Below are 23,031 nucleotides of genomic sequence, written 5' to 3'. Positions count from 1 at the left end.
ATGAACCAGTTCTAGAGCTGCTTTGGCTCTAACATCCTGAACACACACTTCACACTGTGGGACAGGTTTGTCTCTGGTCATTTGTAGCCCACAGCAATTAAACAGTTGTGCATTCACTTCAGTAGAGCTCAACATTTAAATTCATGTTTAAAAATGCACTTGAAATAAATAGTTTCATATTTTACATAAAACACACACATTTAAAAATGATAAAGTGGGTCAAATAGCAGAGTCAAGTGGAGGTGCACGGTAGCCAGTGAAATGCTTCATCCACTTCCTGAGTGAAGACCAGCTGGTCAGGTGAGGACAGGTGAGTTTTAATATGTAGTCAGCTGACTCATGTTTCCGTTAACCATGATGATAATTGTTGCCGTTGTAAACTGTGTCGGTCCATGCTAGTGCTAATACAATCCACTCACTGTGATGCTAATTACTTCAAGTTAAATCCTATTGGGTTAGCCTAACAGTGTTAACGGCTTTGAAGTGGTGAGTGAGAATATCTTAGTAAATACTGCTGAGCAGCAGACATTTTCTGACTACATGCTGTGTAAAAGAAACTGTTATTCAATGTGTTCTGAAATACTTTGTGTAAAGTACTGCAGCTGGCTGTGGGTTAACACGGGTTCATATCAAATATTTACTGTTAATGCTGGTATTTCTGTAGCTAAGAAAAGTTAAATGATGTTCTGAAGATTCATAGTCTTTGTAATTCATTAGAGTTTAACCGTATATTTAAAGGTGCACTGGTGAGTTAATTTTTGAGATCTCCCTTATGTATTTGACCTGCAATGGAAATGTAATAAAAATATCAAATTGCTCACAACTTAGCATCAAGTAATTGTATCTTGACCTTGTCTCAGGTCCCAGAGTGAATACTTTTCAAAATGCCACCCTGCTGAGATCGTGGAGCCGACCTAGAGTGATCCAGAGATTTGTGAAGATTTCAACAGTTTCCAGAGAGAGAAGATGTTCCAGTACTGGATGACGAGCCAAGCCCAGAGAGATACTGAACCACTGGCTTTCAGCAAGGAGACAGCAAACTAGGTAACACTTATGTATTCCTCCTCTTTGTCAAGAATGGTTACACTTTACATTCATCATTTACTGTGTGTTGATGATGTAATACATTTTGTCTTAGGATTTTAAAGGTAGTGGAAAGTTCCCACCACCTTTGTTAACCTGGTCTGGTCCTGTGAAAGAGGATCCACCACAGACACAGGTAGGTGTACAACAAAAACAAGTCTTTATTATAGTGAGTCATTCATGAAGAAATACTTGTGACATCTGAAACTGCAACTAGCCCCACAGAGGGCCAGGCAGCTGCTGCACAACCCTGCAACACACAGCACCACAAATGAATGAGAGATTTACACAGACACACTGCACACAATACTAAATGCACAGCAACCTTTACACTGCACACAGAGGGAACTCAGTGACAAAACACACATCAATACAGACCAGTCCACTCTGGAGGCAGCTCAAAACCACTTCTACCACAGAAACACCTGCCACAATCATTTTTTATATCAGTCGATATCGATATATATCACAATATAACTCAAAACACTATTTTTGTCAAGCTTAAATGTTCCCTCATACTCACAAGTGAGATTTGAAGATATCAGAAGGTTATTTCTGATTTAAATATTTATTTTCCGTCAAAAATTGAACATGACAGATGTAATGATGAACATATAGGCTAATGAACATAGATTATTTTGTGCAGATGCATTTTAATTTGATGTCCCTGCGTTTCAAACCATGGTAAATCACTGTTAATAATTATTGTTAGGAATCATTAACATGTGCATATGTGACAGCCTCTGCACATAGGATATAGGCCTATGAAAATAATTATTATATGTAAGATGGATGTTGCAACTTTATTTATTTTTTGATCAAACAAGTAGCCGTTTGTGAAGTTTTTCAATTGTTTAATACAACAACAAAAAAAGTAATGTAGAATTGAAATACTTTACATGTAAAAATGTGAACATTTGAAAACACAAGTGTCTCCTTGGTTTTGCGGTCAGTCGTCCGAGCTCTCCTTCATATTTTCTTTTGAGGCAATACTCATTCTCTCTCTCTCTTTGTCTTTTTTTTTTCCGGCGATGTCCCACTGCTGCCGTGCACGGCTGCAGCAGCCCAAACATTACCACGTGTTGTCGTGTTGTGTCTTCCTGTGCCGTGTCAACCTAACCTGGCTGGCTCAGCGTTCAAGCCACTCACTTCTCCGTCGGTCCCTCGCTACCTAAAGGAGGTGTAGAGCCCCCCTCCTAACAGATGATGTGACACAGCTCCCCTATTTAACCGTCTTCTCTGCCGGTGACACTAAAAGTCGTGAACAGCACCGAGCCGCCACGGCACCACGGCCACCGTCTCACCAACAGCTGCAGACAGACAACATTTCCTGTCTGTCTCCGACGCCGTCCAGCCTCCTCCTCCCCATCCACTGATACAGGTGAGTGTCATTACTTCTCATACCAGAGATGTTCAAGTCTTTTTTTGCAAGTCCGAGTCAAGTCTCAAGTCTTTGAGGGGTGAGACTTCATCAAGTCTCAAATCTTTGGTCACGAGTCCAAGTCAAGTCTCAAGTCTCTAAAAAATAAAAGTCTCCTGTCTCTTCTGGTTGTAATGACCCTTCTATCATCTGCTGCTATCCAGTCTACTAAGGATACTGCACAGCTATATCTAAGCGATTCAAAGCATTTACTGTAGGTTATTATCACTCCTTTATCTATACAGTAGCCTATTGATTAGTTGTTTATTATATGATCACTTTAAACAGGATATTGCAATGCAATATGAAGAAAACGCAAGCTCGAGTCCCCATCTCTGTCTCTTACAGATGAACATCATCAGTCATTCATTCTCCCAGAAAACTCTCCTGGAAGCTCACAGGGAGACAAAACACTCCCTCACTACACTGATATAGTCAGTTACTGAGTCGTGAATGTTGAGTTTTGTACCATCTTGTACCATCCGGAGGCAGCAGCAGCTTAAACAGAAAAGACGTGCTGCGGGTATGATGGGATGTAGCCTGCAAAGTCTGTCTTAGTGTTGCGTTGTGGCGCTGTTTACTGTCGTTGGAGCAAACCTCTGCATCTACTCTGTGCTCTGCAACTCCAGTGCACTGTCATAAGCCAAGTCCACTCAGTGTGTCTCTGCCTGGGAAGAGTCCTAGACATTCTTGAACTTTAAAACGTTGACTGTCAGGCTCTGTCGCTCATCTCAAACACATACTTGTTGCCGCTCGCACATCCTCGTCTTCCCGCCGCTGTTTCCGTTCTTGGTGTGCGTTGCTTTTGCACTGGCTCCACCACTGCTTGCATTGACAGGCTCTGACTTTGTCTCCTTTCCAGTCTTTACGTCTGAAGACCACGATGTCGGCGCTCTCAGCTCTTCCAGTGACGGGTTTAATTTTCGGTTGCATTTGAACTTTAATTATGTTGTCGTTGCTGCTCTGCGCATTTTTTCAGTGTCCTTGAACCTCCATCATGTTTAGAAAAACTGAATAATGTGGAAATGAGCTGCAATTCTTCATCACACCACAAGATGGAGCTGATTAATCAGAATGGATGACTTGCCTGTTTTCACCTGTGTGCGTGTGTGTGTGTGTGTGTGTGTGTGTGTGTGTGTGTGTGTGTGTGTGTGTGTGTGTGTGTGTGTGTGTTTACAGATGTGTGCGCGGCCTCAGTACGGTAAATGGATCAGCTGTTTGACCACAGACTCTGACTGGATGGTAAGAAAAACACAGGTGGAGGTGCGTTCAGGTGCTGCTGGGAGATCACAGCTCCTGTGTCTGACCTCAGTGTGTGTGTGTGTGTGTGTGTGTGTGTGTTGCAGCTGTGTGGGGGGGGGCCGTCCCTGTCTCTGTGGCACCTGCGCTCCCTCTCCCCCACCTCCACCTTCCCCCTGAGCGGCTGCCAGCGACAGGCCGCCTTCTACCAGGACATGGTGAGAACAACACACACCGTGCTGCCTTCAGGGACACACCTCACCTCTGACCTCTGACCTCACCTGACCTCTGACCTCACCTGACGTCAAGTGACCCATAGATATATATAAGAAGACTAGATGACTCACCCGCCGCTGTTTCCCAATGACAAAGCGTAGCCAGTACGGCGGCCATCTTGGGAAGGTCAACTCTCTCCCTCAGAGCATTAAGCCTCTGCTGCATGTTCTGCTATAATGAACCACAACTTGCTCAGTTTTTGTCCGATTTCAAAACGGTTTGATTCTTTATGAACGTCTATCCGGTTATGATGCAGCATACTCAAAATCACGGATCATTTTAATCATGTACTTTTTTTTGTAAAAGTTACATTATCCACCTTTTTCCGAACATCAAAAACGTAGCCTGTTTTGATGGTTTTGTTCTTCCGGTGGAATTTTATGTTTACGTTTCCATGGTTTCGGTAGTCGCGGTAAATGCATGGATTTTTTTTTTTTTTTTTTTCAATGAAAATCTGTAAAACGCATGGATCATCACAGCAGCTTTTAACAGTGGATATCACACAGACTGACATCCATGTTAAAAGCCAGCGTTAATAGATCCATGATGCGTTTACTGCAACTATGACAACGACTGAAAACCATGGAAACGTAAAGGTACAATTCCACCAAACCGGCAAAACTGGCTTCCGGGTTTGCCCATAGATGACGTTTGGAAACGTGTGGATAGGGCTTGATAGGGAAAAAATCTCAGCCCATCGAGCTTTTTGCCGTTGTGATCATGTGATCGATTGCGGCAGCTAATCACACAACAAGTCTGCACCATCTCACGGAACAAAAAAGGAAAACACTACTGAAAACTCTCTACTGAGGAGGATACTTTACCATACACACTCCACTACAACCGCTTTCCAAATGCCCGCAAAGCCCACAATGCATTGCAGTTTCCCCACCCCGTGACGTCACCCTTTCGAGCCCCATAGTGACATTATGTAAATAGTTAAAGTGATAGCTACATGCTGGTTTATTTTTCACAGAGTTATGAATCGTTGTTTTAGTGCAGATGACTGGATCACCATCTGCTGCACTGTAACTGCAGCCAGAGTCAGAGACAGTCGCCCGTTCCAATATGGCCGACTGTGAGCTACGCCTGCTGTAGTCCGATCCACCCCCTTGATGTGACGTGTCTGTTTCAGATCCTGGCGGTGGGGGAGGGGCCGACCGTGTCCCACTGCCTGCTGGGGGGCGAGGTCAAGGCTCAGATCCCCTGCTCCTCTCAGAGCCTCAACACGCTGCAGCTCAACACCAACAGCACCGAGCACCGGGCGAGTCCCTGAACGCAGCACGGCCTCTGGTCCTGGTCACAAACACCATCATTATTAATATTACTAATAATATTATTGTTATTATTAATAATATTATCAGGGCTACAACTAACGGTTACTTTTATTATCGATTAATCTGTCCATTATTTAAACGATTAATTCATTAGTTGTTTGGTCAATAAAATGTTATAAAATGTTGAAAAATATACATACAAACAAGAAAATGTCTTGTTTTGTCCACAAACTGAAGAGAAACTCAGTTTATTGTCATAAAGGAACAAAGAAACCAGAAATATTCACATTGAAGAAGCTGGAATCAGAGAATTTTGACTTTTTTTCTCAAGATAGTTGACGAGTAATTTAATAATCGATTATTGTTCGATTAATTGATTAATTGTTGCAGCTCTAAATATTATTATCGATCAGTCTGTTTCATGATGTTTTGGACTCTGAGCTTAACGTGTGTGTGTGTGTGTGCAGGTGCTGACGGTCGGAGGCAGCAGCGACCACATCGACGTCTTCACTAACCTGTCGTACAGAGCGTTTTCACTCAGCTTCTGAACACACACACACACACACTTTGTCATTTATGATAATAAAATATTTTTGTCATTTTGTAACTTGTTGTTCCAAAGTTATTTAAATAGATTTTTCTGTTAGAAGTTTCTTGTACCTGCACACACACCTGTATTGTTCTGAGGTCTCAGAATCTGGATATTTTTTCTCCAGACCAGTCCAGACCTCAGCTGCAGCGACATCTTTTTATTTTACCCACAAATTGAATCATTGATCCATGGTTCATTGATCCATCACCACAGATTGAACTGGTTTGTAAATTCCAGCTGTAAAACTATGGAATTACTTTTGTATCAAATCGATCCAAACAAAACCTCTTCAACGTCAAACAGAAACAAGAGCTTGAGAAAGAATAAAACTTTATTTAAGAGAGAAAAAAACTCACTGAAGCAAAAAACTGTCGTCTCAAAAGCAAAATGTAGATGACTTGAAAACAAATGACAAATCTCTTTGTTGCTTTAATTGTTTAGATAAACGTGTTTTTGTTGCTTCATGTTCAGTAAACAGGGTTTTGCTCTTGCTGTTGTCACCTCTCTCTCCTCTGCTCCCTGAGAGGCCAGAGTCACATTAGAGCCAGAAAAACTACATATAAAATATACATCATTGATCATTATACAAAATAAACAGTGTTTACGAACATGGTGCGTACATTAATGTGTTCACTGTTGTTATAGCAACCTGATCTGAACCTCCATCATGTTTAGAAACACTGAATAATGTGGAAACGGAAATGAGCTGCAGTTCTTCACCACACCACAAGATGGAGCTGATTAACCAGAATGGATGAAGAAGGAAACAGGAGGAAGAGGAGAGAGGAGGAAGAGGAGGAGGAGGAGGAGGAGGAGGAGGAAGAGGAGGAGGAGGAGGAGCAGAGAGTGTGTAGAGGATCAGATGAGTCCAGAGACAGTGATGATCTCTGTCAGGTCCAGAACACACAGGGAGGATGGTGGACTGGACTCTGAGAGAGACAGTGGAGCTGCTCTCAGATCAGTTCAGGAGGTTCAGGACTAGAGGAGAGGAGGAGTTTACCATCTGAGAAGAGAAGCAGAGGACAGAGGTGATGGATCAGTGATCGTCTCTCTCTGCTCTGATTGGCTGACTGTTGTCTCTCTCTCTGCTCTGATTGGCTGACTGTTGTCTCCCTCTGCTCTGATTGGCTGACTGTTGTCTCTCTCTCTGCTCTGATTGGCTGACTGTTGTCTCCCTCTGCTCTGATTGGCTGACTGTTGTCTCTGTTATTGTCTCACTGACTTTAGTCCAATAGTGGTGAAAGCAGCACAGACTGACTCCGCCCCCCTACTGACCTCACAGTCTCCAGTCTCCAGTCTGGACTCTCCACTAGATCATCCAGATCCTTCACGTCTGAAGACTTCAGGTTGTTTCCTCTCAGGTCCAGTTCTCTCAGGTGGGAGGGGTTGGACTTCAGAGCTGAGACCAGAGAAGAACAGCTGATCTCTGACAACCAGCAGTACTCCAATCTGAATAAAGAATAAAAGAAGAAGATAAATTCATTGATGATCAGAAAGAAGAGTTTTTTCTTCAACAGGTGAATTTCAGTGTCTTTGTCCAAACATGAGTTGTGAGGATCTTGTGCACATTGTTGTGATAGAGATGAAGTGAGTTGATGAGCTGATACTGGACATTTTCTCCAGAGTTTCTAGAAAACATGAGTCGTCTGACTGAGAGAAATACGAGTGTGTGTGAAGGTTGAACTGAAGTGAACAGACATTATTCATGACCACTGAGTGAAATGAGCTGAAACTGAAGAATCATTCTCACACAACAACAACTGCAAATATTCAACAACCACTATTTCAAATCAAAATTCAATCAAAGTCAATGATTCAAGTTCTGAGTGAAGATCAATCAGGTTCAGTTGTGGATCAAAGATCTAAGATCTACAACAGTAACAGTCAGTGAACTGACCTCAGAGTCTCCAGTCTACAGTCTGGACTCTCCAGAAAACCACTCAGATCCTTCACTCCTGAATCCTGCAGCTTGTTTCCACTCAGGTCCAGTTCTCTCAGGTGGGAGGGGTTGGACTTCAGAGCTGAGACCAGAGAAGAACAGCTGATCTCTGACAAACTGCAGCTCCACAATCTGAATAAAGAATAAAAGCAGAAGATAAATTAATTGATAACTGGTCAGATGTGTCCTGATCAATAACCAGATGTGTCTTTATCAATAATCAGTCCTGTTGGACTAAACACTGACTACAACTCTCTGTTTTCAGATTTATATTTGTACCATTTCATGTCACTAACTTTGTGTTTTTCTTCTTCTCTGTTATTATTATTATTATCAATGACTTTATTGATCAACTGGTATCAGGGTTAAATCAATAAACTAACAGCACAGGGGTCAATGACGTGATGAAACCCAGTGTCAAGTGGTATAACTTTGATTTTTGATAAAAATCTGAATAAGGAGGAAAATAAATCTGGACTCAAATGAGGAATTAATACAACTCTGTGTTTCTGGACTCATTTTACATCATTTGTCACAGATTATTTAGAAGAAGAGTTTTTTGTTTTTAGGACATGTCCTGCTCAAGATGCATTAAAATCTAAATATAGAAACACAGAAAATAATCTATTTAATGTTTTCAGAAGAAAGTATATTTTTATAAATTCACTTTAATCCACTGTAGGTGGATCAGATACAACAGTCAGTGAACTGACCTCAGAGTCTCCAGTCTACAGTCTGGACTCTCCAGAAAACCACTCAGATCCTTCACTCCTGAATCCTGCAGGTTGTAGTTGAGGCCCAGGTCCAGGTGTCTCAGGTGGGAGGGGTTGGACTTCAGAGCTGAGACCAGAGAAGAACAGCTGATCCCTGATAAACTGCAGTTCTCCAATCTGAATAAAGAATAAAAGCAGTGAGTTGAGGACAAAGCTCCTTGTTGACAGCGTTCAGTGTCTCATCATCTGTTCAGAGCTGAAGAAGCTTCAGAAAGAACAAGTTTAGAAAATCAAAGTCCAACAGCTGAAGCAACAGGAAGCAGGTTAAACAGTGACAGAGAGAAAACGGCTCATTAATATTCATGAGAAGCTGCTGCTGCTTCAACACAGACGCAGTGACTCCGCCTCTTCACCTGTCAGCTCCACCTGTGGCTCAGTGGCGGCTGGTGACTGAAAAAATTGGGGAGGACAGGAGGAAAACCAGTCCACGGCGTCATGTTATTTTCTACTAGTTGACTACTTATCGCTACTTTCTGATATTCAATGAAAATTAAACAGTAAAACAATGTCTTACAAGATTTTTTAAAAACAAGATCATTTTATTCAATTATACTGTTTTCAGATTAACACAGGCCTAATGAAAAAGACAGAGCCTTTCTCATGTGGGATGTAAAAAAAAAAAAAAAGCAGGCCAGTGTTCAACACCTGTAAATGTCACAGTGGGGAAAAAGTAAAAACAAAAACCATGGAGATCTGTAAGCAAAGTGTTCCACTCAAATTACATACATATTTGGCTAGCTATTCTTTTACCTGAGCTGACGGCCCAGGTCACGTATCTGAAAACTCTGAACAATCTCTCTGACTGCTTCTCTCTGATATCTCCTAACAGTTTATCCAGAAATCTGCTGATATTTCCTTTCAAATTGATGCCAATGTCGCTGAAAACTCCGTATTTCTTGTGCTAGGAGCAGCAGGAGCAGCACGGCTGGGAGTGAAAGTTTGGCGCACATAGCAACAGTAACCAAGGGGGGTTGGAGAACTGTAATTGGACCAACCTGGTGTCAATCTTGTGTTCTGGTTGCTGATTGGTAAGGGAGGACGTCCTCCCTTAGCGCGTCATTTTACGCATCTTAGCCAATCACAGATCAGCATGAAAAAATCCTAAATGCATTGAGAGAATGGAAGGAGATCCCGCCCCGAGGCGTCTAGAGGAGGACAGAAGCCCTCCGTCCTCCCCTAAGCCCCCCCTTCCTGCTCCCTGCTCCTCACACAGACTACTCTGTCTCCTCCGTCTGCAGGCGGCGCTGTTGAGCTGTTTTAAGTGGATTTAATGGATTTTCTTCCATAAAAGAGATTTAAAAATATATTATAAATGGTTTGGTAAAGGTTTATTTCAACCAGTTACTCTTTATTAAAAATATGTTGATCTTCCTGTGGCCTCTCAAAAATAGAGGAGGACCAACCTCCTCTGCCTCTATGGACCAGCCTCCACTGCTGTGGCTCCATCCATACAAACTCATGTTGTGCAGCCACATTTCTCAGAGACTCTGTCACTGAGCTCCTTCTCACTCCAACAGCTCATCTGCACTCACACAGTGTGCGTCATAGTGCGCGTGTGTGTAGCGATACGCCGCTTCAATGGCCGACAAACACGGCTCCAGAGTTCAGGGCTGTTTGACAGCAACATCAAGTTGTGACAATCTTCAGAACGACGTGGTCAGCTTTTCTCCGTGGGCGTTTTGAAAGTGTGTGAAGCAGGTTGTTGGTGGCGAGCCCGTCCACAGCAGCTCATCACTCAGCTTCTGTGCTGCTGCTCTGCTCTGCTAACACACTGACTGTGTTCAACAGCTCACACAAGCCCACGTTCAAGAAGCTCAGCTGTCACTTTGAGCTGCTTCTGACTCCTGCCCTCAGCCAAGCACTGAGTCAACACTCTGAGCCTGAGCCGCCACATGAAGCAACAACCTTCAGCCCATCTTGGTGAGCCTCCAAACAAACCAGCTGAGCCTCTGCAGCTGCTTCATGTCAGCAGCAACAAGACCAACACTAGCAGCTCTGCTCTCACCTGTCTCACCTTGATTCTCAGCATTCACACTCATTGACAGGAAGTGGCTGCAGTGTGCGCCGTGCTCTTCACTTCCTGCTTCACACTCCAGCCTCTCCCAGCCAGTTGAGCTACCAGGGAGCAGACTTTAGCTGCCAACAGCTCCCTACAGCCAGCCTCCACTGGAGCGCAGCTTTCCAGCCTCCTCTGCCTCTGCTGCCAGCTCTGTGGATCTCAGCTGCTTCCTCTCATGCTTCCTCCCATGGTTCTGTCAGCTCCACAACATCCACCAGCTGCTGTGTTTCTGACCACAACTCAACATCTGCTCTCAGATCAGTGCTGCACGTTGCTTCAACAACAAGTGTCTGAGTTGAAAACAACAGTTGTAGAAGCTGAGCTCGTTCTCTGCTGCTCTGAATCACAAACACTACGACTGCTCTCACCTTCTTCTCTCTGGACTCATCTCAACTGTTTTCTCTCTTCAGCTTCTTGAGAAAAATCCTCACACACAAATCCTGACATGTATGAACCAATGAGAAGCTGAAGCTTCAAACAACTACAACAGCTGCAGTCAGTGAACTCACCTCAGAGTCTCCAGTCTACAGTTTGGACTCTCCAGTCCAGCACACAGAAGCTTCACTGATGAATCATCCAGCTGGTTCAGACTCAGGTCCAGGTGTCTCAGGTGGGAGGGGCTGGACTTCAGAGCTGAGGCAACGACTTCATGGTGAACCTCTGAGAGTCCACAATCACCAAGTCTGTGATTAGAGAAGAAACAAAATGTGTGAGAGTAAAATCAGACAATTTGTACTAAACACACAACATGTCATCATGTGATCAACATGTGCTCTTCACACTCTGGTTCAGTTCATCTTCTCTCTTTGTGTTGGACATGAAACAATAATCCTCATCAGGGCTGGGCTGGAAAAACCCATTCAGATTCAGATCCACCTCCTCTTGAATCCTCCAACATCCATTCATCAAAGCCCAGATGGATGTTTAATCCAGGCTCCTGTGCCGACACAGGTAGATGTGGTCAGGTGAGCTCAGGTGTAGAGCTGCAGGTGTCACCTGAACAACGCTCACACACACTGATTTTCTCCAAACATGAAATGAAGTCAAAGAAAATCAAGGTGAAATGTAGAAACATCTTTAGTCAGAAGATCTGATCACTAAAGTGTGTGTCCTGCACAGATCTAATCCACACTAAGGACACGCTGCAGGTTGTCATGGTGACATTTAAGGTGGACTGATTGATTTCCATGGGTCACTGAGCAGCACACAAGAAAACATTCCACCTTAAAAGTGTGTGAGAGCTGGCGGCTGCACAGTGACTGAGATGGTTGATGAGTAAAAAGAGAGAGAAGCTGCTTTGATCGTCCTTCACTCTTCTGACAGTTTGTGTGTCTGTGCTGATGATGGACACACAAACATGACACAGTCAGTCTGTTACACTGGAGCTGCAGCTGCTTCGGCTTCACAACCAGCCACAACTGAACCAGCAGGTGAAGCACAGGTGTGTTAGCGCACACAAACACACAACACTAGCAGCACACACACAGCAGCCTCTAGACTCCAAGGTAACAAGTGTCCAGTCAGGTAGAAACTGTGTGGAGCTGAATGGAAGCAGATCTATGTGCAGGATGTGAAGAAGCAGCTGTGACTGTTGACACACAGTGGAGCTGCTGCTGCTGCTGCATCTGCTATCTGTTGCCATGACGACTCCACTGTTGCTCATGTTCAATAGAAAGTGCATTAATGGAACTGCTTTGGCTCCATTCATCATGTCAACATTCATGGTTTTAATAATGCAACAATTTACAGCATCAGTTCTCTGAGCGTCTCATTCATGTCCAAGTCAAACTGGAGTTGGGACTGAAATCTAAAACACAATCATGATGTTGAATCAGGAATCAAAGTGAATCAGAGATCAGATGGATTCAGGTGATCAGTGATCAATACCCAGCCCTGACCCTCATCACTCTGTCAGACCTGCACATTGTTCATGTCCATCTTTGTTGGACTTTAATCTTCAGCTTGAAGCTCAAACTGAAACATCTGCAAGTTTAAAACTCAGTGTTAAAACATCTGGAGAAACAACACAACTGACCTGAAACTGTGTGTGTGTGTGTGTGTGTGTGTGTGTGTGTGTGTGTGTGTGTGTGTGTGTGTGTGTGCGTGCGTGCGTGCGTGCGTGCGTGCGTGTGTGTGTGTGTGTGTGTGTTATTGATCATGTCTGGACTCACACAGCCTTCCTGCAGTTCCTCACAGCTGGGATCAGTCTCCGTCGTCCCTGATCTGATGTCTTGTACTTCTTCAGGTCCAACTCGTCCAGAACCTGCTCTGACATCTGCAGCATGTAGGCCAGAGCTGAACACTGGATCTCAGAGAGTTCCTTCTCTGATCTGTTCTCTGACTCCAGGAACTGTTGGATCTCCTGATGAACTGACTGGTCCTTCATCTCCGTCAGACAGTGGAAGATGTTGATGCTTCTGTCAGGAGAGATTTTATCGCTGTCATCACTGTCATCACTGTCATCACTGTCATCACTGTCATCACTGTCCTCAGTCCCCATCTCCTTGAGGTTGTTGATGGTTCTCTGGATGGTTCCTGGACTGTTGTCTGTCTGACCCAGCAGACCTCCTAACAGCCTCTGGTTGGACTCCAGAGAGAGGCCATGAAGGAAGCGAACAAACAGGTCCAGGTGACCGTTTCTACTGCGGAGGGATTTCTGCATGGCTCTCTGCAGGAAGTTAACCAGGGGTCTTACATTAAGTCCAAAAAAATTCAGAATCTTCTCAGACAAAGACTTCTGTTTTGGTTTCATCTCTGTCTCTTTGTAGTCTTCTCTCAGGAACTTCTCCAGGGCCTTTGTGTTCCTGTTGGTGAAACAGTGGAACATGTAGACTGCAGCCAGAAACTCCTGAACACTCAGATGAACAAAGCAGTAGACTGTTTTCTGGAAGATCACACTCTCTCTTTTGAAGATCTCAGTACAGAGTCCTGAGTTCACCAAGGCCTCTGGGACATCCAGACCACACTGCTCCAGGTCTTCTTGGTAGAACATGATGTTTCCTTCCTCCAGCTGTTCAAACGCCAGCCTCCCCAGCTTCAGAAGAACTTCCCTGTCGGCCTCCGTCAGCTCCTGTGGACTCGTCTCATGTCCTTCACCGTACTTGTTCTTCTTCCTCTTTGTCTGGACCAGCAGGAAGTGTGAGAACAGGTCAGTCGTGGTCTTGGGCAGCTCTCCTCTCTGGTCTGTGGTCAACATGTGCTCCAGAACTGTAGCACTGATCCAGCAGAAGACTGGGACTTGACACATGATGTGGAGGGTCCTGGACGTCTTGATGTGTGAGATGATTCTTCTGGACAGATCTTCATCACTGGACCTCCTCCTGAAGTACTCCTCCATCTGGGCGTCAGTGAAGCCTCTGACCTCTGTCACCCTGTCGACACATGTAGGAGGGATCTGATTGGCTGCTGCAGGTCTGGAGGTGATCCAGACCAGAGCCGAGGGAAGCAGATTCCCCTGGATGAGGTTTGTCAGCAGCACGTTGACTGATGACGTCTGTGTGACATCAGACACAACCTCCCTGTTGTTGAAGTCCAGTGACAGTCGGCTTTCATCCAGGCCGTCAAAGATGAAGAGAAGTTTACAGACAGCCAGCTGCTCTGCTGTGACCTTCTGTAATGTTGGATGGAAAACATGGAGCAGCCCGAGAAGACTCAACCGCTGATCTCTGATCAGGTTCAGCTCCCTGAACGAAAGCAGAACCAGCAGACTGACATCTTGGTTCTCCAAGCCCTCGGCCCAGTCCAGAGTGAACTTCTGCACCGAGAAGGTTTTTCCAACGCCAGCGACGCCGTTGGTCAGAACCACTCTGATGGGGATCTGTTGGACAGGTGAGACTGTAGAGACGTCCTCTCTCTGTTGGACAGGTGAGACCGTAGAGACGTCCCCTCTCTGTTGGACAGGTGAGACCGTAGAGACGCTCTCTCTCTGTTGGACAGGTGAGACCGTAGAGACATCCTCTCTCTGCTGGACAGGTAAGTCTTTAAAGATGTCGTTGCACTTGACTGGAGTGTCCTGGAGGGTCTTCTTCTTGGACGTTGTCTCCAGCTGTCTCACCTCATGTTGGGTATTAACCTCTTCACTCTGTCCCTCTGTGATGTAGAGCTCAGTGTAGATCCTGTTGAGGAGGGTTCCACTTCCTGTTCCACTTCCTGTTCCCTCAGTTCCTTCAGTCACTCGTTCACATCTGCTCCTCAGACTGATCTTATGTTGATCTAAAACCTCCTGCAGACCACGATCTGCTGAGAGACAAGAGACAGAGTCAGACTGAAGACAGAGAGTCTGACAATCTGATCAGATTATTTTCATCAGCTACAGAAAAACTACAGACAACAAAGAGAAGGTTTGAATCATCATCTTAAATGTCAGTGCTGTGTGATGGAACAATGACTCTGGAGAAAACAACAGGTCCTGGTTTCACTAATGACCACATCAGCAGACAGATGTTCAGTCTCACTTTGTCCACAGCTGCTCTGATTGGCTTTCTGCAGCTCACCTCTGGTTCTGGGTCTTTGTCCATGATCCTTCAGGACGTCAGAGACACTCCTCTTCCTCCTGTCAAGACATTTCTGGATCAACAACATGTCACAGTCTCAGCTCCACATCTCTGATCTGTCTGATGGATCTGGTTCCTGGTTTCTCTCTGACTCAGGCTTCAACCTTCACTGACTCCATTTACTGCATTTAGTCCCTTCACTGAAGCATCTTGTTTCCTGACTCATTAGACATCAAATCCAGATGCTGCTGCTCAGACAGTGTCTACAGTGAAGCTCTGACATGTGAAACTCATCATTCAGGCTGTAAAATGATCCTGCAAACTGCTGTAAACTCTGTTAGAAACCAGCTCATCAACGTTCACCAAACCACCTGGAATCAGCCACGTCTTTAAAGCTCATGTTGATCAGCTGCAGGAAGAACATGGAGGAGGAACAAGTCCAGATGTTCTTTCATCAGATCAGTTCAGAAGAAACATGAAGAGACCTGAGCAGTTAGTATGAAGACACTGATCAACCACAAGAACCAGTTCCTGTTGACTCACAGTCACTATGAGCTGCAGGACCTCAACACACTCAACACTGGTAAAGAGGCTGGAGCAGGTCTCTTACCGGGAGTCTGAAGGTCCAGGTCCAGGTCCAGGTTCAGGACTGAAGTCTGGAGGTTCTTCTTTGGACCAGTCACTCTTCACAGACCAGCAGGAGGGTCCAGGTCCAGGTCCAAGACTGAAGTTTAGAGGTTGAAATTTGGATCCGTCACTCTTCACAGACCAGCAGGAGGGTCCAGGCCGAGGTCCAGGTCCAGGTCCAGGTCCAAGACTGAAGTTTAGAGGTTGAAATTTGGATCCGTCACTCTTCACAGACCAGCAGGAGGGTCCAGGTCCAGATTCAGGACTGAATTCTGGAACAATTCCTTTGGACCGGTCACTCCTCAGAGACTGACAGATGGATCCTGGAGACTCTGGTCCGTCCTCCTCTTCCTCCACATTAACACTCATCTTCAGGACTTCAGTCAGTCTGAGAGGGAAACCAGAAACACTGACTGAACTGAACACACACACACACATTAACAGAATACACGGTGTAATGAACTCCTTCTGGTCGTAATATTCAGTTCGTCACAACTGGCTGAGACAACAGGGAATAGCTGTCCTCCTGCTGTCCCCCCTTTAGTCTCAGTGTCTCTGTGTGGACACAAGTTCACTCTGACTCTTCTTCCCTCCACACTTCACAGGGACTGACACTCACAGACTTTAACGGTGAATAATAATAATAAAGTTGTTTAATACTCACCTAATGCAGCTTCTCTCTTACTCCTTCATGCCATCTAAAAATGGCGTCTGAACTAAATACTTTTGGCCCAATTCCAACCCGGCCCCTCATGGACTCACTCACTTGGAGCAGAACCAATTCTAATATTAGAAATTCTCTGCTTAGAGGTGCGTTCACGGGAAGTATGTGAGTTTGTGAGGGCTGTTCCACTGTCAGATCAGTGAGTCAGTGAATGAGCCCTTACTGCCCCCTTACCTTAAGGGGGCTTTCCAACCTACCTCGTTTGGTCCGGACTTTCGGACTTTCCAGATAGTTCGGATCAAATTGACAGGTGTGAAAGCTCCCCCGGACCACGGTCCGGACTAAAGACAGAGTCTTTGGTCCAGCCTCAGGAGGTGGTCTCGGTCCGGACTATCCTGGACCAAGGTCCGCTGCTGCGTAGTGTGAAAGCATTTTTTTGGAAGGTTCGAACTATGAGACCAAATACAGGAAATAACGTCAGATGCGCTCGTGCCGAAAAAATTAAATAAACAGGAAAAAACAAGGAAAGAGGAGCCGCGGCAACACTTGGGGAGTGGAGGAGATCATATTATATCCAGATTTAGTCAGAGGGATGGGTGTGTCAGTATAGGCTACACTTGTACGTTTACACAGAATTAAACAGTAGAGTGTTTAATATAAATCCCCAAACGATAGGCCTACATGCAAGCCTATTTTTTTTTATATCATGACCCTAATATATATTTTTTCCGCCGAAAAAAGTATGAAAAAGACGGATCAGCGGGTGACACCAAACAACGTCTGCCCCAGCAAGTCAGAGCTTTTATTTCTCTCACACTCACACACACAAGTGACCTGGAGAGATGCAGCCGCATCTGACAGGAGGACCGCGCGTGTGCGCATAGCGTGTGTGTGTGTGTTCCCCTTCACTACACAAAACAGCTGATCGCTGCTGCTCTCATCAATGAGAGCATTTCGCCACGGCACAATCCTCTTTTTTTCTCTCTTTTCATCAGCTCTAAACTCACTCCTCTGCACCGCGATTACAAACCACAGCGTGTTTTCCAGCAGTAGGCTATATATATATATTTTTTTTTTTTTTACATTATTTTTATTTTATTTTTTTCAGAGCACTTTCTATGCGCTAACGTCAGACGCGCGCTCATCCGCCATGACGTCGGTAGATCCTTTAGTCCGCTGTAATAATAGCAGTGTGAACGCGAACTTTACTGGACTATATGGAAACAATGTAACAAAAAAAAAAAAATTAAGTCCGGACCTTGGTCCGGACTATTAGCTGTGAAAGCGCCCTTAGTCAGCACCGATGCTGACTTTGGGTAAAGTCAAATACAGGGGATGCCGTCAGAATGCGAGTGTTAAAAAAATTTTTAAAAAGTAAATTAACACATGTAGTCAGAGAGAGCTCCGCCGGTCTCCTATTGTTAATGGACAGGAGCAAAAAAAACAAGTTTACTGTCAGTATTAATGTGTGCAACTTGTGATGATTGATGATAATTTGATCAGATCTGATCCAGGAACATTTAGTTTGGAGTCCGTCCCCCTCACACACCTTGTGCGTATTCTACGTAAGTAGTAGAGTAAACAACATTTTGTTGTCAAGGTAACATGTCGTGAGAGTGGGTAAGTGCTGTTCCATTCATGTTTACAGCATCTGGGCCCTCACACACTCTCACACTCTGTCACTTAGAGCTGACGTCACTTTGATGAGTTTGATGAGGGAAACCAAGAAATCCCATAATGAGCCTCCGTAGCGTAGCTCTGAGCAGCTCACGGCACTGCTCCGCTGTTCTAAAAATAGCTTGCACCGACAATTAAAGCAGAAGTAAGTGGTCCGGTCGTTTTCGCCAATGCTGCGTTCCAGGCAGGCTTTTGAAATCGTAAATTACAGCTTCAAGTCACAACTTACGACTTTGTAGCGTTTCAGGCAACCCACTCGTGTTTTTCCGACCTGTTTTACCGGTGAAAGTCACTATAACGGCCACTCGTAACTTCCGACCGGTGAACTCGTACCAGATCGAACTGGTACCACTTCACGGTCGGAAAAATACGAGTTTCCTTGAACGCACCATAACAGTCCTCGTCCCTACGTCGCCACATTCACGGCGTTCCTTGGCTGCAGACACAGCCCTGCATGCCGTTCTCTCTCCTCATTGGATAAAAACTGTAGGATACGATAAAAGTTTTCTCCTGGGCTCAGAGCAGAGCAGAGGGACTGACAGACCCGTGTTTCAGACCAAACACTCTATGTAAGTGATTGCTGTCGGAAGATATAACTATTTAAGACTTATATTAACACAAATATATCACTTACTTCTGCTTTAAAGATAATGAACCTACTACTATGACTATAGGGATTATGGCAACAGGCCAATTTGACAAAATGTTGAACTATCCCTTTAAGTCAGTGAGGGTTCAGGGTTCGAGTCTTTATAGCCAAACCCTGATTAACCCCTTGATGGCCAAAATACCAATAAAAATAATGTAAGCCCCGATTTAGTTACTACAAATAGTCATCACAGCTTCTTTATTATTGTGAAGACAAACAACACGAGACACATGTGGTGTTAACAAGAATAAAAGACAAACAAAACAAAAACATACAAGAAAATACAGAATAGCAGGTGCAACGAATGTGGAACGTAAAGACAAGATCACGATGAATCACGCAAAAGAGATAAAGAAAAATACATCAAAAACAATGATAAATAATGATAACATAAGAATAATAGTAAATACATAATAATAAAGGGGTAATATTGATAAACATAGCGAGTAATAGAAGTAATAGAGTGATGAGAGGTTTCATGTGTGAGAGAGGAGAAAACAAGTTTGTTTTTTTTTGTTTTTTTTAAAGGAGATAATAGCCTGGTAATATTAACAATAATAATAGTTACTATAATAACAGTAAACAAATGACAAAAAAGAGAGAGAAAGAAGTAAACGAGAGAGAGAGAGAGGAATAAACAAACCAACAACAACAAAGCTTCTTAGCGCTCCTGTTCCTTGGTTATCTCCATAAACCATAGGTGGTGTGTAGCTGAGTCAGTATTTAGATTTAATTTGTTTTTAAGTTGATCTTATCTATGTGAACTTCAGCTAAAACTAAAACCCACTCCACATATTATTCAGACCAGTGGTAAATATGTTAACCAGCTAAACTGTTGTTGCTGCAGCAGTTTGGTTCAGAGAACGATGGTTCCTGGTTCCAGCTGTTGTTGCAGGTGGGGCGTTAATTAGCGGTGCACCCCCCAAAACGCGCCAAAACGTCGCTGCTGCTGGAAGAGCCGAGACACACGGTGAAACTCTCTCCGTTATTTGTAGATAATATGCTCTTAAAGTCCTTACTTACCATGAATATCACACACACACTGAGTGATGAGGTGGCGGCCATGTTTAAAGGTGTACAGAAAAGAAAATTGAATTTGAGCCCACTCTGGGTCATAAAATTAGTGTAATAACTCATCTATCAGACGATGTAGGCCAAACTTTGTGCAAAATTCTATTTTTGAGTAAATCCGTGATGAAAGTGTGTATTTTAGTGTAGGTTTTTTTTTCGTATTGGATAATGCAGGCGCACGGATTGTACGTCAGCCTGTACACGATTCACTAGCCACTGATATTGGATCCGTAATCCGTCATTCAAACGTCTGAGACACGCACACACACACGGAGCTCGGGCTCGCCCCAAACTTTGAATATCCCGCCCGCTCGATAACGACCAATCAAATTCATTTTCCTTACTCGGGTAAACTCGTGTTGCAGCTCGTGACAACTCGGCGCGACAAACGGGACAAACGGCCATTTCTGTACACCTTTAAAGTGTGTGTGACTGTGTGTTGTTTTTCTTTGTTCACGGTGAGACGAGGATTTAACGATCTCATCTCATTAGCATACATGTGTTTGTGTTGTGGCTTTGTTCTGTGTGTTTAAAGTTCATCTGCTGTGGATCCAACTGAAACTGCCACTATAGACACAGTCGGCAAGCAAGGAAACGTCACTTCCGGTTAGGGCCGTGGGGGAAAACAAACCGTGTCCCCCATACACACTCATGCAAAAACGCGGCATTTTAAACCTTTGTCAAAGGCTTTTTCGCCGTCCTGTCTTAGTTTTAATCACATGTATATGCTGACAGAGAGCTATATTTTTAGAAACTCATCACGATCTGGGTCGATTGTTGTCCGTACATTTAAAAATATTATTTCACAGTCAGTCATATTTGTCTTCCCCCACGGCTCTGACGCTCTCTTAGTCGCCGCCGGCCGGCTCTAGACACTCGTAGACACTGCCTGAGTTATTGTGTATTATTTTGCACCGCAAATAAATTCAAAAACCACAACCTGAACTTTTATATCGGAACTTCGCTCATCTTCTCCAAACGTGTAACGCTCTGACCGGAAGTGAAAGTTGCCGACCCTGCTGACTCGGTGTAGGCTATGGCTGTGAAAACTTTATATTTTAAGATGTACGGACAGCAATCGACCCAGATCGTGATGAGTTTTCTAATATATAGCTCTTTGTCAGCATATACATGTGATTAAAACTAAGACAGGACGGCGAACAAGCGTTTGACAAAGGTTTAAAATGCCGCCTTTTTGCATGAGTGTGTATGGGGAAAACGGTTTGTTTTCCCCCACGGCGCTAACCGGAAGTGACGTTTCCTTGCTTGCCGTCTGTGTCTATACGATCTCATGTCTACAGAAATATCTGATTGATTAGTGAACATTCAGTTTGAAACTGGAAACTACAGCTGCATCTCAATAAATCTGAATATCATGGAAAAGTCCATTTACAGTAGTTCAAGTCAAATAACCACAACCAAGTATTGAGTGCATATAGATGGACTAACTTTTCACAAGGCCAATATTTCTGTATTAAAAAAGCTTCTTTTTTTTTTTTTTTAATAAATCTTTTGTAATATTCAATTTTTTTTAGAAACTGAATTTTATGTCCTCATAAAACGTAAGCCATAATGGATTTATATAAAGTGTTAGCTTCACTTTTTGAATTGAATTACTGACATAAATAAACTTTTCCATGATAATTTATTGAGTTGCACCTGTATAAATCTTATTGATTAGTGAATATTCAGTTTGAAATTGGAAACTACAGCTGCATCTCAATAAATCAGAATATCATGGAAAAGTCCGTTTACAGTAGTTCAAGTCAAATAAACAAAACCAAGTATTGAGTGCATATAGATCAGGGGTGCTCATTACGTCGATCGCGATCGACCGCATGTGGGTCGATCCCGTGATGAAGAACAAAAAAAAAAAAAAAAAAACTCAAAATAAAAACAACGACGAAGAACAAAACATTAAAAGTAAACTCAAAAGAAAAAAGACAAAGAAAAAAACTGCATCATCACTATGGCAACAACAATAACACACTGTGGGTCGGGGGTCACTGCATGTGCGCAGCAAACCGCGGTAGAAATTCTCTGACCGCGGCTACTGCTAAAACTCCGGTGAGCTAATTAATTAGCCTTCCAATGTTTTGTGCTCCGACACAGCATAAACATGAGTGGGGCGGCTGGACCAAGCAAGAAGTCAAAAACCTACCATTTCCACACGGAATGGGAGGAGGACTTTTTTTTCACAATGTCATTTTCGAAGTGTGTTTGCCTAATCTGCCGAGCTCACATCGCTGTTCTGAAGAGGGGAAACGTGGAGCGGCACTTTCGGACTGTTCATAAAACATACGAGACGGATTTTCCTCCGAAAAGCGAGCTGAGAAAGAGAAAGGTGAAAGAACTGAAAACACTGTTGTCTGGACAGCAGGCATTTTTCACACAACCAACCTCAAAAGCGAGGGCCGCCGCAGAAGCATCATTCCGGGTGAGTCACACCATTATTAGGCAAGGCAAGGCAAGGCAATTTTATTTGTATAGCCCGTTTTTACAAACAGTTTGTCTCAAAGGGCTTCACATCGCATCGTAACAACATCCTCTGTCCTTAGACCCTCACATCGACTGAGGAAAAACTCCATGGAAAACCCTTTTAACAGGGAAAAATCGGAGAAACCTCAGGGTGAGCAACAGAGGAGGGATCCCTCACCCAGGACGGACAGACGTGCAATAGATGTTGTTACAGACAATTACGCACAAGAAGTCCTTCCAAGACGGAGAAATAATGAAAGAGGCATTCGTTGCCGCAGCTGACTCATTGTTTCGGGACTTTAAAAATAAGTCAGAAATATTATCTTCAATCAAAGCTCTCCAGCTATCAAGAGCCACAGTGACAAGGCGCTGTGAAGCCATGGCTGGAGATTTGACGCAGCAGCTCAGGAAAGACATAATGGACTGCGAGTGTTTCTCACTGCAATTGGACGAGTCCACAGACGTAAGCGATACAGCCCAGCTGTGCATCTTTATTCGGATGGTTTTTGCGGACATGACAACAAAAGAGGAGCTGTTAACATTACTGCCCATGAAAGAGCACACACGGGGACAGGACATTTTTCAGTCTTTCAAAAACTTTATTGAAAAAACACAGCTCCCAGTGTGCAAGTTGGTGTCAATCACAACCGACGGTGCGCCCGCCATGGTCGGCCGGGCCAATGGATTTGTTGCCAAGTGCCGGGAGGAAGACGC

The 23,031-nt window shown here is 44.1% G+C and overlaps 2 protein-coding genes, 1 long non-coding RNA gene and 1 pseudogene across 4 annotated transcripts in view; 2 read left to right on the top strand and 2 right to left on the bottom strand.

The window, feature by feature from the left end:
• The window catches only part of LOC146982298 (NACHT, LRR and PYD domains-containing protein 12-like), a 182,929-nt gene that overhangs the window by 62,489 nt on the left and 97,409 nt on the right, over positions 1–23,031 (bottom strand). Inside the window, exons 6-7 of the mRNA XM_085785567.1 lie at positions 8,540–8,716; positions 7,785–7,958 (exon numbers count right to left, since the gene is read on the bottom strand). Coding sequence (XP_085641693.1) covers positions 7,785–7,958; positions 8,540–8,716 — 351 coding nt within the window. The remainder of the gene's footprint in view (positions 1–7,784; positions 7,959–8,539; positions 8,717–23,031) is intronic.
• On the top strand, positions 866–2,458 carry LOC146982303 (uncharacterized). The gene is made up of 3 exons (XR_015036244.1): positions 866–1,044; positions 1,149–1,219; positions 2,145–2,458. It is a non-coding gene; the product is annotated as an uncharacterized LOC146982303 (long non-coding RNA).
• LOC146982302 (THO complex subunit 6 homolog) lies at positions 3,599–5,843 on the top strand. Its single transcript, XM_085785498.1, has 4 exons — positions 3,599–3,745; positions 3,850–3,960; positions 5,154–5,282; positions 5,763–5,843. The coding sequence occupies exons 1-4, from the start codon at positions 3,683–3,685 to the stop codon at positions 5,841–5,843; spliced, it is 384 nt and encodes a 127-aa protein (XP_085641624.1). The 5' UTR covers positions 3,599–3,682.
• On the bottom strand, positions 11,155–16,471 carry LOC146982301 (protein NLRC3-like; annotated as a pseudogene). Its single transcript, XR_015036372.1, has 4 exons — positions 16,464–16,471; positions 15,762–15,835; positions 12,830–14,894; positions 11,155–11,341 (listed from the first exon to the last, which is right to left on the bottom strand). The product of XR_015036372.1 is annotated as a protein NLRC3-like (transcript).

Source organism: Trachurus japonicus, chromosome 8 (genome assembly GCF_045865225.1).
Source record: "Trachurus japonicus isolate A0001 chromosome 8, Traja_1.0".
NCBI classification, from domain to species: domain Eukaryota; kingdom Metazoa; phylum Chordata; class Actinopteri; order Carangiformes; family Carangidae; genus Trachurus; species Trachurus japonicus.
This window is presented reverse-complemented; position numbering and strand designations above follow the sequence as displayed.